Source organism: Haliotis cracherodii, unplaced genomic scaffold (genome assembly GCF_022045235.1).
Source record: "Haliotis cracherodii isolate W230 unplaced genomic scaffold, xgHalCrac1.p SCAF_1, whole genome shotgun sequence".
Taxonomy (NCBI): Eukaryota; Metazoa; Mollusca; class Gastropoda; order Lepetellida; family Haliotidae; genus Haliotis; species Haliotis cracherodii.
In genome coordinates this window covers 65,817,570-65,832,090 of record NW_027266264.1, presented here as the reverse complement: position 1 = coordinate 65,832,090, position 14,521 = coordinate 65,817,570, and the positions used below count along the sequence as shown (strand labels likewise).

The following is a 14,521-nucleotide window of genomic DNA, read 5'->3' as shown; positions in this document are numbered from 1 at the left end:
ATCGATGCTCATGATTTCAATCACTGGATTATCTGGTCCATGGAGCTGGAATATTGCTGAGTGCGGTGAAAAACAACAAACAAACCAACCAACATTCCAGTTTCCATTTTACTTCAAGTTAAAATGAGTACAGATTATAACTGAGCTTTCCACACTGTCCATGAAGAGAATTAAAGCCCGCCCTCGGGGTGACAAATGAAAGCTTTAACAGCTGAATGCCCTCCCACAAGCACTAATCAAAAGACACAGATTTCCATGAAACTTGAGTAACCGACCTTGAGATGTTTGTTGACTGTTGGAGACGCTCGGCATGACATACTTGGAAAACTGTCGCCGGACAGACCTCTGAATTAGAAGACACAAGCACAACTGGGATAAATACATATATTCTTCAAATCAGCTTCTAATGATGCTATATATACAACCTATGCAGAAAATACAGTTTGTGACAAAATTTGATGTACAAAATTATTGCGGCAACAGTATAAGTAAATGTGAAATATGGAGATAATCCAACTGTAGCAAGCTACATTACCGATATATTTGAAAGTGTTAAACTGTATTTGAAACCCACGGTGTGTAATTCTGATCTTTTTTTCTCAAATACAGCTTTAAAAATGAGTGACGGTGAAAACGCAACAAAAGATAAATATCTGCATACAAAGTAAACGGTCGACCAATCAATGAATTGAAACCTCTGATTAACTTCCAGTCGGGTTATTACAGCATTTCTCAGAGACATCGTTTCAACCATTTTTGCCTCGTGTTGCAAGATCATACTTCTTGGATTCGGACCCACCCTCAAAGTAGATCTTAGTGCCACCCATCTTAGCAGAAGTGCCACCCATCACAGCAGTAGTGACATCCATCCTAGCAGTAGTGCCACCCATCCCAGCAGTAGTGCCACCCATTCTAGCAGTAGTGCTACCCATCCTAGTAGTAGTGACACCCATCCTAGCAGTAGTGTCATCCATCCTAGCAGTAGTGTCATCCATCCTAGCAGTAGTGCCACCCATCCTAGCAGTAATGCCACCCATCCTGGCAGTAGTGCCAGCCATCCTAGCAGTAATGCCACCCATCCTAGCAGTAGTGTCATCCATCCTAGCAGTAGTGCCACCCATCCTAGCAGTAGTGCCACCCATCCTAGCAGTAGTGTCATCCATCCTAGCAGTAGTGTCATCCATCCTAGCAGTAGTGTCATCCATCCTAGCAGTAGTGTCATCCATCCTAGCAGTAATGCCACCCATCCTAGCAGTAGTGTCATCCATCCTAGCAGTAGTGTCATCCATCCTAGCAGTAGTGTCATCCATCCTAGCAGTAGTGCCACCCATCCTAGCAGTAATGCCACCCATCCTAGCAGTAGTGTCATCCATCCTAGCAGTAGTGTCATCCATCCTAGCAGTAGTGTCATCCATCCTAGCAGTAGTGTCATCCATCTTGGCAGTAGTGCCAGCCATCCTAGCAGTAATGCCACCCATCCTAGCAGTAGTGTCATCCATCCTAGCAGTAGTGCCACCCATCCTAGCAGTAGTGTCATCCATCCTAGCAGTAGTGTCATCCATCCTAGCAGTAGTGTCATCCATCCTAGCAGTAGTGCTACCCATCCTAGCAGTAGTGTCATCCATCCTAGCAGTAGTGTCATCCATCCTAGCAGTAATGCCACCCATCCTAGCAGTAGTGCCACCCATCCTAGCAGTAGTGTCATCCATCCTAGCAGTAGTGTCAGCCATCCTAGCAGTAGTGACACCCATCCTAGCAGTAGTGCCACCCAACCCAGCAGTAGTGCCACCCATCCTGGCAGTAGTGCTACCCATCCTAGCAGTAGTGTCATCCATCCTAGCAGTAGTGTCATCCATCCTAGCAGTAGTGCTACCCATCCTAGCAATAGTGACACCCGTCCTAGCAGTAGTGCCACCCATCCTAGCAGTAGTGCCAATCATCCCATCCCAGCAGTAGTGCCACCCATCCCATCCTAGCAGTAGTGCCACCCATCCTAGCAGAAGTGCCACCCATCACAGCAGTAGTGACACCCATCCTAGCAGTAGTGACACCCAACCCAGCAGTAGTGCCACCCATCCTGGCAGTAGTGCTACCCATCCTAGTAGTAGTGACACCCATCCTAGCAGTAGTGTCATCCATCCTAGCAGTAGTGCTACCCATCCTAGCAATAGTGACACCCGTCCTAGCAGTAGTGCCACCCATCCTAGCAGTAGTGCCAATCATCCCATCCCAGCAGTAGTTCCACCCATCCCATCCTAGCAGTAGTGCCACCCATCCTAGCAGTAGTGCCAATCATCCCATCCCAGCAGTAGTGCCACCCATCCCATCCTAGCAGTAGTGCTACCCATCCTAGCAGTAGTGCCACCCATCCCATCCTAGCAGTAGTGCCACCCATCCCATCCAAGCAGCAGTGCCACCCATCCCATCCTAGCAGTAGTGCCACCCATCCCATCCTAGCAGTAGTGCTACCCATCCTGGCAGTAGTGTACCCGTCCTAGCAGTAGTGACACCCATCCTAGCAGTAGTGCCACCCATCCCATCCTAGCAGTAGTGCCACCCATCCTAGCAGAAGTGCCACCCATCCCAGCAGTAGTGACACCCATCCTAGCAGTAATGCTACACATCCTAGCAGTAGTCCTACCCATCTAGCAGTAGTGCCACCCATCCCATCCTAGCAGTAGTGCCACCCATCCTAGCAGTAGTGCCACCCATCCTAGCAGTAGTGCCACCCATCCTAGCAGTAGTGCCACCTATCCTAGCAGTAGTGCCACCCATCCTAGCAGTAGTGCAACCCATCCTAGCAGTAGTGCCACCTATCCTAGCAGTAGTGCCACCCATCCTAGCAGTAGTGCCACCCATCCTAGCAGTAGTGCTACCTATCCTAGCAGTAGTGCCACCCATCCTAGCAGTAGTGCCACCCATCCTAGCAGTAGTGCCACCCATCCTAGCAGTAGTGCCACCTATCCTAGCAGTAGTGCCACCCATCCTAGCAGTAGTGCCACCCATCCTAGCAGTAGTGCCACCTATCCTAGCAGTAGTGCCACCCATCCTAGCAGTAGTGCCACCTATCCTAGCAGTAGTGCCACCTATCTTAGCAGTAGTGCTACCCAGAACTACTGGACATCCATGTCCAGAATACCATAGGAAGTTGAACCAATAATAGTCAAGTCAGCATCACTATGACTAGGTACAGTCATGGAAATATATGGAATAAGTCGGCTCATTCTTGTCTCAGGTTAAGGACCGTTTGTTCTTGAAGGTAATATATTCATGGCGATATCATTATAAGAATCACGTACCTGATAAGGGACGTTATGGGTGCTTATTCTCAGAATAACTGCTTGTAAATATTCTTGTCCTAGTTTTGTTACAAAGACTTTTATAATAATGACAGGATTCTACGGAGCCACCTGACATAACTGACACCAGTTGGTACAGAAACAGGCAGCTGTAGATTGAAACACTCCTTTCATGCAAATGTAGTCTCAGGACATGGGAGCTCTATGCTGTGTGGTGACTGATTCCTCGCACACAGGACCTCATATTACATGAACTGTATATGTATGTTACAAATCGAACAGTTTACTTACAGTTTAAAAATAGTTCATACCTTCTTTTTATTTTGAGAGAGGCCTCTCTTGATAGTTTGACCTTCAGTCGATCTGCCTCGATCATCACGGGCCATGCTAAAGGCAGTTTTGGACGACCAGAGTACTTGCTGGCGAAACTAATAAGACATGAAATCATAAGCGTATTATGATGATGATATAAAGGCGTTATAAACTTGAAACAGCCAGGGACTAAATGCCACATTATATAGACCTCCATAAGAGACCGAGCATTTCCCCCGAGTTCTCCTTGGTACAAGGACCTAGATCAGTGTACGTGATATGTGTGAAAATATTAAAGTCATTTTGATATTCATCTATAATTCTAATCCCTTGGGGTGTATGTTAGTCCGGCAGTCAGGCGAGCAGTCTCGAGGCTGCCACTGTCTCCCCGCCCTGGCGTGACAGTTTTATGGCCGAGTACAGCAGTCGAATGTGGAAATGTGTCAGTAGGAGCTCAGTCGCCGTGGATGATGTATTGAAACGTTTTAATTGCAGCACCATGATCTTCTCTTTGTCTTGAGGAGGGACATCTGGGTACGAATCAAGCGGGCACCTGGCATACTTGCCTGTCGTTATGTTCACAACACGTGGTGAATACAATGTGTGATTTATAAAAACCAGAAAACCAAAATATGACATATAAATTATATAACGCCTACATTTTTTGTAACTTTCTCTGAGATGGTCTCTGACAGGAAAGACAGTGTGTAGATTGTAATCTACCCTCAGATGGTCCCTGACGGGAAAGACAGTATGTGTAATGTGGCTTACTCTGAGACGGTCCCTGACAGGAAAGATATTATGTAAAATGTAACTTATTTAGAGACGGTCTCTGACAGGGAAGACATTATGTATACTGTAGTTTACTGTGAGACGGTCCCTGACAGGAAAGACATTATGTAAAATGTAACTTATTTAGAGACGGTCCCTGACAGGGAAGACAGTATGTGCAATGTGGCTTACTCTGAGACGGTCCCTGACGGAAAAGACATTATGTATAATGTGGCTTACTCTGAGACGGTCCCTGACATGAAAGATATTATGTAAAATGTAACTTATTTAGAGACGGTTCCTGACAGGGAAGACATTATGTATACTGTGGCTGACTCTGGGATGGTCCCTGACGGGGAAGACATTATGTACACTGTAACTTATTTAGAGAGGGTCCCTTACAGGAAAGACATTATGTATAATGTGGCTTACTCTGAGATGGTCCCTAACGGGAAAGACATTATGTAAAATGTGGCTTACTCTGAGACGGTCCCTGACAGGAAAGACATTATGTAAAATGTAACTTATTTAGAGACGGTCCCTGACAGGGAAGACATTATGTATACTGTATCTTACTGTGAGACGGTCCCTGACAGATAAGACATTATGTATACTGTATCTTACTGTGAGACGGTCCCTGACAGGAAAGACATTATGTATACTGTATCTTACTGTGAGATGGTCCCTGTGGCAGAGAGAGACGCCATGAAGAGGTCCTTGACAAAGTCGTTGTTGCTCTGCTGAAGGCACAGCATCAGGTCCTGGCTTAGGTTGTCACGGTTACGTTCAAGAAAACCATTTGCGTCGTACATCACCTGGAAATACACAGATGAAACCAGTTATTATTTTACTACCTGAAAATACAACATAGATAAAAGAAGTTACTATTCATACCACCTGAAAACACGATTTCGATGAAAACAATTACGTAAAACCTCTACATAGATAGTGTTAGATGACAGTATCTTGTAGTCCAATTATGACATGGTGCTCTGGTCAGAAACATAAAATGTTTCAAATGAGCAAGAAAAAGTTTCCGCATGACAAAATAGTTTCCACATAAACTACATGAATGTCGTCAGTAAACATGCTATCCCGTTAATCTTAGTTCTTCAAACGTCAATCCTACTTGGAATAGAAAATGATTATGTACGCAAAATTAATAACGAATAAAAACAATTTTCCTGAATAGTGCACAACAACCAACTGAGGATTCTCGACGTTTGTGTTCTCTGTGTAACATAAGCAATGTAATGAACATTTTTTTTAAAAACAACGAATTTAAAGCAAAGTTGTAAAGCAAAGATGACCAAATTGTAAGAGTGCTGACCGAGGCTGTCTTATGTATCCACAACAGCAACAACAAAATGGTTGCTTCAGGTATATAGAACATACCCTGCTGAAGCCGTGGATAAACGTTTGCATTAGGGCGTTAACCTACTTTTAAAAACAATTTTATGTCCTGAAATGAAAGCTATGTGAAAATTATACGTGAAGCAAATACTAAAACGGAAGAAAGCATGTGGTATTTATGAGATAGCACGTGACACATCAAAATCTGCTCAATTGTCAAATACTGTTGTGTGACGTTGGCGGTTCTTTAAGACGCTACCTGTGAGGCAGGACATCATTGTCCGTATAAAGAACACCTGTTGTTAACTTTTACGTTTACATTATTCGACATTTCTGTAAATTGCCCGTGTAGTTTAGATTATGTTTATTCTTCAAATGAGATATATATGAATATGACTTCACATTTGGGCCATGTTTCATAGACCGATCGTAGCGTTACGACTGTCCTGCGTTAAACTATCGGATTTTAAGTTGCTGTGATTGCTTTTGTAAATAATGAAACGAGGCCCTGGTGCGGTGAATGAGTTCTGTGAATTTTTTACTCTTATTTTGTGAAGTTTATGCTTTTATTATGTCAAATATAAGATGCCACTGAGGATTCGATCAGCCCATCCGTGCGATCGTACAGTCTCTAAACAAAGCATCATATTACAGTCCAATGGCATATCACGGTAATACAACTACACACTATCACATGAATGTACCTTCTCTGCGTAATGCTGTATACTGAACCCAACTTGTGACCTTAAGGGTAGGTAGCGGTCACTCTTGGAGCAGTACTTGTTGAGTTTGTGGACAAACGTTGAGTCTGTTGACTGGGGGAAGTGCGACTCCTCGTCCAGTAGAGACAAAATGCCATGAGGGCGCTGTAAATGAATAGTAGAAAGTATGAACAGAAGAGCTTAGATGGTTTGATGATTTAAGTTCAGAGCTGCAGAGACCATATACAAACATCAATGAGTGTTGGTTACGTTCCTTATCGAGACAAGAACAAAGTCCCGTTTCGGTACAAGTGCCAGTGACCTGATTGATAAAGGTACCATCATCTGTACTGAATGCATTGATGTCAACTGTGTCTTCATTGGCACTACAGCTTCTAAATGACATGTAACGATAAGGGACAGTGATAGCTAATAACAAATTTTGAACCAACACATGTTCGTTTTGTATGGGTATAGTTCAGTACTCAGAGAGTTGAGAGCAGCATGTAGAAGGCACGTACCGAAAAGACGAGGTCCAGCACCCCATCGTTGGACCTGTAGTTTATGTCTGCCCACTCCACGCCCTCCAGCTCATACTCCTTCTGTTCACGGGGGAAGATGTAGTCCATGAAGTACTGCTGCAGACGCTCGTTGGAGATGTTGATGAGGAACTGGTCGAAACAGTTACTGTGGAAGTTCTCAAACCCTGACATGTCTAGCAGACCGATGGAGGGCCCACGGACAAGTCTGAAAGTGATACACATTTATAGCACGTTGTTCAAACTGTAAGTATGAAAATGGCATTGCTATATGTAAAACGTGCATTCAGGGGTAATGATACGTAAGTATAGATATTTTGTTTCAATATGCATGAAGTTACTTGATATACGTTTAATGTCCAATTGTAAATGCAAAATATGATTTCATTAAGTAACTTACTTTAGTTCTTCCGAGTCTTCTGGCCACAGATTCCTGTTGACTTGACCGACAATCCAGCCAAACAGCCTGGCATACAATTCCTTGGAAAGTGCATCCCGCCCGTCGTTAGCTTCCCTCAGAGTTTTCCAGCTTTGGATTCTTTCGCCTGGAAACCAGGACTGTAAGTGTTAAAAACGGTCTAGGTCGACATGACCACAAAAAAGAAACATTTATCAAATAAACACATCTTGTTGATAGGTCAATATATGTTCGTTGGAATAACAGACACCCTCTCTCCCCATACACACTTAATCGAAACAAGAAACTGGAAATTACCTTTGATGGTGTTGACGTTAGAGATAAGAGCTTCAGTGAGGGACATTTCGTTTTCGATGCCGAGTAGTTTTACGACTGCCGCAAGTGGGTACTCATCCGCTACTGTTACGCCATCCGTGTCCTCACAGGGAAGGAAGACGATGTTGGCCAAGTGCAAGATGGAAGCCAGGATGATGTAGATCACCGTCAAATGCTGTCACAGATTAGAATTTCAAAATGTTTTATTGAATCGAATAATCCCAATTTGATCCTTTTCGACACACATCAAGGGACTAATCGTGTAACGTTTGTCACATGAAGCATCAAGCACGTCACCTTGAAAGACTACCGTAGGGTTTCGTGTTTTGCCTTGGAATCAGTATCAAATACACCAACAAAACTCTCTGTGTTCTAAAATGTTGTTTTGTGGACGTTCACTACTTTTAGCTTTTCGCAACATTACAGCAATATTACGACTGAGTGTGTGGGTGAGTTGGTATGGTGTTACGCCGCTTTCAGCAATATTCCAGCAATATCACGGCGAGGGACACCAGAAATGAGCTTCACACATTGTACACATGTTGGGAATTGAACTCGGGTCTTCGGAGTGACGAGCGAACGCTTTAACCAGTAGGCTACCCGACCGCCCTATTACGACGTAGGAAACGAAGAATAAACAAGTTATACCATTTAGAGGAGCAGATATTTCCGCTTGACTAGACTATACCACCGACTGTTCCCAGCAAACAAAATCCACATTTGCCGTTGAAGTATAAGAGCATCATAAGCATTGATTGGTTTGTTGATTTGACAATGCGTGCGACAAAACAACTGAATGTCTCTACCTCTTCTGTGAATCCGATCTGGAACATGAGGCAGGTGAGATCCCCGAACATCCTCTGGTAGTGCTGGAACTCCTCGGGAGTCTCGTACACACTCTTGGTGGGGTCAGCGTCTCGCATGATTCTGGAGGTCAAGAAGGTGGAACTGGTTTACTCTGTTCATCATACATTGTGTCAATCACAAGGCACAACAAGTGAAGGTGGGTTTCCTTGTAACCGTGAACGATAATATACTCAACGAGAACATAGTGTTTAGGATCATTTGTGTGAATGCCAATGAAGGTGTATGGTAAAATAAGTAAGCCTCATGTATCATTCAGTAATTTATCCGGACAATTTCAATTAAATCAATTGTATCAAGTATTATTATGCTTGCTACGAGGTAAATTGTATGGTTTGTTTGTTTGTTTGTTTGTTGTTTAACGCTGCACTCAGCAATATTCCAGATATATGACTGCGGTCTGTTAATAATCGAGTCAGGACCAGACAATCCAGTGATTGATATCATAAGCATCGATCCATGCAATTGGGATACGATGACATGCATCAATCAAGTCTGTGAGTCTGACCACCCGATCCCGTTACTCGCCTCTTACGACAAGGGCAGTCGCCTTTTATGGCAAGTATGGGTAGCTTAAGACATATTCTACCCCGGATCTTCACGGGTTAAATTGTATGGAAGTCAACCTTTAGGTATCATGCATTATCAAGTGATTTAGGCACATGCGGTGGCATATTCAGAAACAATAGTGACAAATATTATAATTCTTTCTTTCGAAGTAAATATATTTTCTAAAATGTCAGTATGAAAGTACCATGCATTATTTAGTTATTCGGGCACATGTACGTGTATGGTGTAATGTGTAGAGGCAATGCGAAATGTAAGGTCATGATTCTTTCTTGGATTTCAAAGAAAGTATTTATATCGTGAAGTGTGTGATTTGTGTAATGAAGAATATAACCTTAGGTACTCATGCGGAGAACTATATCTCGGAATAATGAAATATATTAAATATGTTTGAGCTGGGTGTGATGTAGGATTGGGTGTGGTCACTGGGTGTGATCACCTGTGTGAGTGTTGGTGTGATGTAGGACTGGGTGTGGTCACCTGTGTGAGTGTGGGTGTGATGTAGGACTGGGTGTGGTCACCTGTGTGAGTGTGGGTATGCTGTAGGACTGGGTGTGGTCACCTGTGTGAGTGTTGGTGTGATGTTGGACTGGGTGTGGTCACCTGTGTGAGTGTGGGTGTGATGTAGGACTGGGTGTGGTCACCTGGGTGAGTGTGGGTGTGATGTAGGACTGGGTGTGGTCACTTGTGTGAGTGTGGGTGTGATGTAGGACTGGGTGTGGTCACCTGTGTGGGTGTGGGTGTGATGTAGGACTGGGTGTGGTCACTTGTGTGAGTGTGGGTGTGATGTAGGACTGGGTGTGGTCACCTGTGTGGGTGTGGGTGTGATGTAGGACTGGGTGTGGTCACCTGTGTGGGTGTAGGTGTGATGTAGGACTGGGTGTGGTCACCTGTGGGAGTCTGGATCCTCCAGGAAGTAGTACAGGAGGCGGTCCCGGGACATCCCGGCAAACAGAGCGTAGAAGATGTGGAAGTTCTTCTCACCCGCAGAGCGGTGTACAACTCGGGACTTCTCCAGAATGTAGTCATCTATTTTAGCTGGGAAAAAATAACGATAGCGATGTCAGACATTCCAAAGCTAGTGAAGTTCAATAGTGAAAGACACATTTGGTCGACATGTTGGTACTCTAGCCATGAAGGAGAGACGGGAGCAGGATTGTAGACGTTTACAACAAAAAATCCTGGCCGGTGACGATAACACTGCGCATAGACCACTGGGCCAACCGTATGATCCCGAGGTTGTACAATTTACCTCCGAGTAGAGTTCCATGATCATTGTAATGCAGCTCGATGAATTTCCCGAAGCGGCTGGAGTTGTTGTTCATCTTTGTGGCAGCGTTCCCAAAAGCCTCCAGAAGTGGATTCACCTGCAATTGTGGTCAAGATCTGGTCACATATATAATCTAGACAGAACTTTAATAAAAGGAGCATTATTCCGATATATAAGAAAATAACAAACCGATATTGTCATATTCACATTAAACGGTTGTTTCTAAGTAATGCTGGCACATAAACCTGTCACGCCGTGATGTAACTGGAACACCGATAAAAGCGGCGTTATACCCAAAAATATATTGGTAGTTTTGCTGGGAGTTCTGATGTGCTACTAGTATTCTTGTATCTGTCACATACAAAGGCTTTGATGAAAGTGTCGATGGTTAATGGGTTCATAAGCGCATTGTTACATTCCCTTCACAGACACAAGATCCAAGGGTTTTTCTGGGTGTTAAACACGGACCTCGTTTTACTTTCTTCGCATGTAAGAAACTGTAAGAAAGCTTACGACGTTATGGATATCAACTTCTGGTTTCTTGCAATGCTAGTAATGGTAATGAGTGTTATACAAACCTTCACTATCTTGTCCAGGAGTTGTTTGTCTACACTTGGGCTGACGTGCATCAGGTGCCGGATGACGTATTTAGTGGACTCCGTCTTCCCAGCACCGGACTCCCCACTGACCAGGATGCACTGGTTTTGACCAGAGTCCACCATGTTTCTGTAGGCCCGGTCAGCCACCCAGAACAGGTGAGGTGGTTTGGACATGCATGACAGAACATTTTTGTAGTTATTGTGGTGCTGTTGAGAAAGGAATGGTGTGTTAGTCTGGGCATAATACACAAAGAGTCAAATACTAATTCTCCACTTGTTGTCCATACTTCGAAACAAGTGGTGTGCAGATATGTGCTCCCACTGTCGAAAAGGATTCAGTAGAGAACTATAGGGTTTCATGTTCTTAAACAGAAGGACTTCACAGTCTTTATAGTAGAAACTTACCCTCGTGTCTTTGATATCAAATAGATCAACACGAGACGATAAAAGTTTTGAACTCCTCAGGAACCAACTTATCGACTCGTGTTGAGACATGAAGACATGACGGTGAGATTCTATTTATCCTCCAAAATCAATCTTTCAATCAATCATTTTCAGTTCATAAACTGTAATAAGCAGGTTCTTGAGTGTACAAAGTATAGCTAACCAGCTTCAATGGCAGAGAGGTTAATGAAATCATTTCATTGTGACGTGATGGTAACTGATGACGTCACATTGGTCCTCAAAGTCAATGGCATGATGGAGTCTCTGGGAGTCCTGAGCTTAACATGAACATTGGCGATGTCACGCACGATTTACTCACCGAACTGATTATCCGTACCGTAAATATACACAGTTTTGTTTGTTTGTTTGTTGTTTAACGCCGCTATACATATAGTCCACACATGAGGAATGCCCCTTTAAACATCACACAAATGTTTGTCATTTCCTCTCTGATGTCTTCAAACTGAAAACGTCTCTGTGACAACATTTATATTTGTCAACTTTATTCATAAACCATGGACATAAAACATCAACAAAAATAAGAATGTTGTGTTTTCGTGTCAAGGGCGTACTTGTTACACTCTCGTGGAGAATAATTACCTTTTCGCTGAATACATTCAGAGGCTTGCAAGGGTTGAAGGCAATAAGAATATCCCCGATGTATGTCTGGAAATGAACAAAAAAGAAGCTACTGAATGCGAATATGTGTGATAGGAAAGACAACATAATAACTCGTTATTTAGATGTGTTATACGGATTGTCAAGGACAGACTCACATATTCCCCTCGGTTATGATCCCTGGGTGGTGTGGGTATTACCAAAGTGTTCAACATCTACGACCTGTGTGTTTCTGGACATGACTCCCACCTAAAACCTTCTTACACATCTTGTGAGTGATTATAAAGTAACTAGTATCAAACATGTGTGAGATCGATTTCCAGGTCCGTGATTGGCTACACCATGGTGATGACCTAACACCAGATTATGACGGGCTACGTTCCTGATTGAAATTCGTTGATAATTTTCTCAGTCGAATTCACTTACGTCTGTTTTGAAACGATATGGTTTCGCAATGTTTGATAAATGTCCTTTGATCTAATAGCCTTGATAATCCACAGATATTGCTGAAACGTTTTTCGTGTGGAGGGTCACACTACGGTTAGTAAGCAGTAAGCCGGATGACATCAGTTGTATAATGTATTAATACGCCACTGTGATCATGAGAATATACAAAATAGGCATCGATTCGATGCTAAAATGGGGCTGTTTTAGGTGTGTGAGATACATTACTGCATTAGTGCTTGTCAAATGCCATTTATCTTACAGCTCGTTAGATAAATGGTATCTGACAGACGCTCGAGCAGTTATCTCCAAAAACAGGTTCATTCACAAGATAAGAGAATACACATGCTGAGGCACACGAGGCTAGAGCATAAAGAAGCGATGGGAGATTAGTCCCTCGCCTCAAAGGGACCGACAATTTGATATGGGGGAAGGCGGAGGGGCTAGGATTGTTGTATCGAGATTGGATATTTTTTTCAGCTTCAGTAACTAGACCAGATATATTATTTTTAAAACTTTGAGCATGATTTTTTAAAGAAAAACCCCTTTCGACTATGTATTTTTGTGGCAGGCAATTTCTTTTCTTTTTTTAGCCGTCTGAAGCATAATTATGTTTTTCAGGCATTTTCGGGGACAATTTATTTTTTTGGATAAAATCCCATTCCTCCCACCAGAATATCAAATGGTTGGTCCATAAGTCTTAGAATGTAATGCATTTTGTAAGTAGAAGTGCCTTCATTACGCAAATAATGACTATCTTTCTTTATGGTGTTTGGCAGTATTGATCCTTATTCTCCTATATCGTTACATGAGAGGACTTCTAATCATTAAAATGCAAACTACATTTTACTTACATAGTATCTATCCTTTTCATATCTGTGTCTGAGGGTTTCAAGAATCGTTTCTTCATCTAGTACCTCCAAGGAGCAGAGGTCATCTGTGTAGGGCATATTACTAGGTCATCGGGCTGAAATAGTAGACATGTCATTATTAAAAACTGTTGATAGAGGATAAGTATTGTCTGCCATTACGTAATAATATTTGTATGGCATACATAAATAATATAAGTCTTTTAATATGCATGTCAGTTTGATGATATACAATATGTTTCTTCAAAGACAGTCAGTAAAAAGAAACAATTGTTACGAAAAACTTTATTTCGTGCTGATAAGTTCAATGTGGAGTGAAAAAACTAATTTCGTAAGTTTGGGATAGAGTGGGTGGATTAGCCTGTCACCATTTTTTTTATCCGAAAATATACTTTGAGGCCATTTACAGTTTACTTTAATAAGTAACAGTTCTTATAAACATCTTCTCCATCGTCTTAGGTATAATAACGAGTGAAGAAGCAATCATACTCCAAGGCTCTGCCGCATCACCACCTATATAAATGATTGCGAACATGGAATGGCTTCACAAAAACATCTTTTTGAGGACGTAAACATGTTCACAGTTAGCTTTAACAATATGTGTGTATAGGGACGGGGTGGAGTGGAGACTAAAAACTGACAGAATTAGTTTTAACTAAATCGAACTTTGAACTGCTCCATGGGGCAAGTAAGGGCTGTCGACGAGATGCGGGTTTACTACTACTTGTGTTTTTGTTCTTCGTTTGCATTTGTAATTGAAGCGGTTCTTTAAACAACCTTTTTTGGCCTTAAATAAGTATATTAATAACATATTGTAAAAAATGAAAGCAAAATTAAACCATGAATGAACACAACGATCGCGACTTAAGGAATAAGGTTAGTATTGTTCAAATGGAATGTCAATTAATTTATACATGTAGGCGTGTGTTTGGGTTGTGCAGCAATCGCATGATCTATCAAAATTGTGACGTCACAATGTTAATGACATCATATATGTCTTTGCTTTGTCCATCCTATTTAACCGATGTACGTATCAGATGTTGTGTATCCGCTTAGGCGCGTGTGTCGAGACGTTCAGTCAGTTGCATCTGACGGTATGCACTTTGTAACCTCAGCAAATACACTGACCGCCAATCCA

At 42.6% G+C, this 14,521-nt stretch overlaps 1 protein-coding gene across 1 annotated transcript in view; it reads right to left on the bottom strand.

Moving 5' to 3' along the window:
* Positions 1-13,464, bottom strand: part of LOC139467391 (uncharacterized) — a 35,548-nt gene extending 22,084 nt beyond the window's left edge. Inside the window, exons 1-13 of the mRNA XM_071248932.1 lie at positions 13,369-13,464; positions 12,053-12,118; positions 10,988-11,215; positions 10,392-10,506; positions 10,030-10,177; positions 8,515-8,635; positions 7,691-7,883; positions 7,376-7,520; positions 6,958-7,183; positions 6,440-6,601; positions 5,055-5,197; positions 3,611-3,727; positions 276-345 (exon numbers count right to left, since the gene is read on the bottom strand). Of these exons, the coding sequence (XP_071105033.1) occupies positions 276-345; positions 3,611-3,727; positions 5,055-5,197; positions 6,440-6,601; positions 6,958-7,183; positions 7,376-7,520; positions 7,691-7,883; positions 8,515-8,635; positions 10,030-10,177; positions 10,392-10,506; positions 10,988-11,215; positions 12,053-12,118; positions 13,369-13,464 (1,830 nt within the window). The remainder of the gene's footprint in view (positions 1-275; positions 346-3,610; positions 3,728-5,054; positions 5,198-6,439; positions 6,602-6,957; positions 7,184-7,375; positions 7,521-7,690; positions 7,884-8,514; positions 8,636-10,029; positions 10,178-10,391; positions 10,507-10,987; positions 11,216-12,052; positions 12,119-13,368) is intronic.
* Positions 13,465-14,521: the final 1,057 nt, after the last annotated feature.